The 2,993-nt window shown below is 34.9% G+C and overlaps 1 protein-coding gene across 1 annotated transcript; it reads right to left on the bottom strand.

The window, feature by feature from the left end:
- Window positions 1,428–2,522, bottom strand: LOC110266740 (protein ROOT HAIR DEFECTIVE 3 homolog 1-like). The gene is made up of 3 exons (XM_021111717.1): window positions 2,019–2,522; window positions 1,761–1,934; window positions 1,428–1,574 (listed from the first exon to the last, which is right to left on the bottom strand). The coding sequence occupies exons 1-3, from the start codon at window positions 2,520–2,522 to the stop codon at window positions 1,428–1,430; spliced, it is 825 nt and encodes a 274-aa protein (XP_020967376.1).

The raw sequence follows: 2,993 nt of genomic DNA, 5'->3' as shown, positions 1-2,993 counted from the left end.
TAATATATATTTTATATATTTTTTATAATTTAGATAAACGGTTAAATATCAAATTCTTTTTGAGTTGTCTAACTGCTCATATCATTTAAGCAAACTCTACAGTGAGTGAAGAGATTAGTTAAACAGTGGCAGCTGGCCTAAATACTTATCATGCATAACAGATTCTGATCACTTCTAGAGTAGAGACGTAGAGTTATCGAACTGCCCCTGCAGCCACACTATATATTCTGCAGGTGCAGTGTACTTCATGACTTAGTTAAACATAATAACACAACCAGTGAGTCATAATCTGTCTCACGCTAGATTCTTTTGAACTCTATTTATAATATCAAAGCCTCAAACATGGATTCCCAAGGGTCAGCAGTTTAAATCAATTCAATAAAAACATGGTTTTATCTGGGTACCGAGATGATCAAGACAAGTTGAAAATAAAATGAAACACAATGACAAAAAAAAGAAAAGAAAAATACAGCAAACAAACACTAGTAAATAATCTGTCTCATGTATTCCAAACTTTTTTTTGTAGTTGGGCTTTAGGCTTTGGACTTCCCAGTCTTCTCTAGCTTAAAAGGCTTAGGTCTTTCACGTACTTGGCCCTTTACACAAACAGTGCCGCCATTCCCGCCAACATTGGTAATAACGCCTCAGGACCTAATATTGCGGTGGCTACACCCGCCGCACCTCCGGTCAAACATAAAGTGGCAGCAGAGCCAACAGCGACAACTTTATAAATTGTGGACAATTTTGAGGACCTGACCTGAAAATGATTGAATAAAAAATGTCAATAAAATAAGAATTGGTAATAATGAAAATACTTAAGACATCTTCCCATGAAGATATTATGGAGAACTACTAGACACAACCCTCGTACCAAAGAATGAACATTGGAGTGCAAAATTTGCAGGATTGATATAAATATATTTGAACTTGGCTAAACTAATAAACACATGATAAGCTATCATACTATAGATTGAGAGGCTTAACTCAACCTCAAAAGTCAAGGGGTAATTAAGGATTGTAAATCACTTATAGAAGCTATCATGGCGATATCCCAAAATAGTATGGGACTTCAAGTGAGTACATTATTCCAGTCCTAAAAGGGTATATTAGAATCTGAATCCTTTCATGGACACTACAAAAGTACAAATGGAAGAGGTGCTAACAACAGAGATCTTGTTGTACATTTACGTCACTGCTTCAACTCTTTATAGTGTTAAAATACGGAAAATTCTTTTGCATAATAATCCTTCAAGTCTCTAACTCCTCCCCACCATCTTATTCTAAGGTATTCAAACATAGTGGTTCATGAATGCTCTCAATAATAGGGGGTTCACGAGTCGGTAATGTGATAATAAAGATCATGATCATTGATGCAATTTGAGTGGTGGCGGCAGTGGTGATGATTCAGAATCATATTAAACATGAAGTCAAAGCTGTGAAATCTTTAGAAAAATATTAAACATGGTACAAACCTGTTCAAGTGCCTTCGAGATAATGATCTCCGTTTCTTGCATGAATTGATCCCACACCGTTTTGCATGAGCGAGGTCCAATCAGTGTCCGACAGGATGGAATCTACATAGGAAACTTGGTCACGATGAGTAATTCATACCGAAGGTGAAAAATCTTGCCATGCCATATATAGTAACAAAACTATGCAGAAAACTTGAGAACTAAAATATGTTTTGATCAGAGTATATGTCAGCAGGATAAGTGCAAAATTTGATATCCCGTGGAATAGAATCAATCAGTAAAGCGTACCTGTTCCCAACTGTCAGGAGCTATGTGCAGTGGATCAAACTCCACACTGCTGCTTTCATTGGCAGCACTATTGCTTGATGATACGAATAATTCAGCTTCTAATATTTCTTTAATGTCATCAATATCATCTTCATTCAAACGAATTGCAGCCAAAATAGATAGTAATTCCAAAGACTGCATAGGATTAAGACTTTGGTTAAGAACATATAAGAATACATTATGGACTCAACATTTAAAGAAAAATTAACAGAGTCATACATAACCGCGAGCAGACTTCGCGGCAGTTGGAATGTCATCTTTGCCTATGAAAAGACGGTTCACAAACCTCCTTTCGAAACACATCTTCATTCGCATCAGAACACTTTTAGCTTCACCCCTAACCTTTTCTTCTACAACACCCTTTGCATAATCCCCTACACTCTCAATCATTTTCTCCCTTGTGTCTCCATCTATTCCAAGCCCAGTAAGTGCAGTAAATAACCGGAAAACAGTTGATTCCACCTCATTCCTGAGAAGTTCCCGTATTGATCTCCAAGTATCTATAATAACTTCACCAAAGAGTTCTTTTTCAATGGATCCAGTCAATGCTTCTTTCAGTTTTTCCTGCAATGCCACTAGGCCATCAGAAAACCTTCTAAGATAGTCAATAGGGGGCAGGGAACACAAGACATGATTGATCAATACCTCACAAGATGAAGTAACCACCGAGACAATGTCAAACTGTAATTTCCTCCTTACTCTAATTTTGTGCTTATTTGTCATTTCAATCACAACATCTGCAACTGCAAGGTTAATGTATTTAACTCTGCAACTCTCTTGAGATCATAATTGCATGAAAATTTCAAAAACTAAATGAGGAGAGATTTATAGAATTTAACATCTCAAACAGTACTCAGAAGCTAGCAACCCTATACTCCAATACCTACTTAAATAATTGTACAATAGACAAAGCTAGCCATCTATGCTCATTCGCTCAACCCCAAATTAATAATTTGTCACAAAATATATAGTTCACGTTTCAATCTCTTTCAAGTTTCTTTTTCCGGACTTAACACTTCCATAATGATTTCAACTTCAATTTATTGTTGTCTAGAATAACAAAAATATTATTTATATAACAAAATCAACTATTAATCTATTTATATATAAATATATATTATTTAATTTATTTTTAATATATATTTATATTTTAATATATATTTTATATTAATAACTAATTTTGATATATATCTA

This window comes from Arachis ipaensis, chromosome B09 (genome assembly GCF_000816755.2).
Source record: "Arachis ipaensis cultivar K30076 chromosome B09, Araip1.1, whole genome shotgun sequence".
Classification (NCBI taxonomy): Eukaryota; Viridiplantae; Streptophyta; class Magnoliopsida; order Fabales; family Fabaceae; genus Arachis; species Arachis ipaensis.
The sequence above is the reverse complement of the archived record's forward strand: the minus strand, read 5'-3'. Positions and strand labels throughout refer to the sequence as shown.

Excerpts from the sequence above, each read along its gene's own strand:
- LOC110266740 (XM_021111717.1), bottom strand. The coding sequence starts at position 2,522 with ATGACAAATAAGCACAAAATTAGAGTAAGGAGGAAATTACAGTTTGAC. Across the intron at positions 1,935-2,018 it reads CGAAGTCTGCTCGCGGTTAT|TCTTTGGAATTACTATCTAT; the intron begins GTATGACTCTGT and ends AATCCTATGCAG. Across the intron at positions 1,575-1,760 it reads CTCCTGACAGTTGGGAACAG|ATTCCATCCTGTCGGACACT; the intron begins GTACGCTTTACT and ends TTTCCTATGTAG.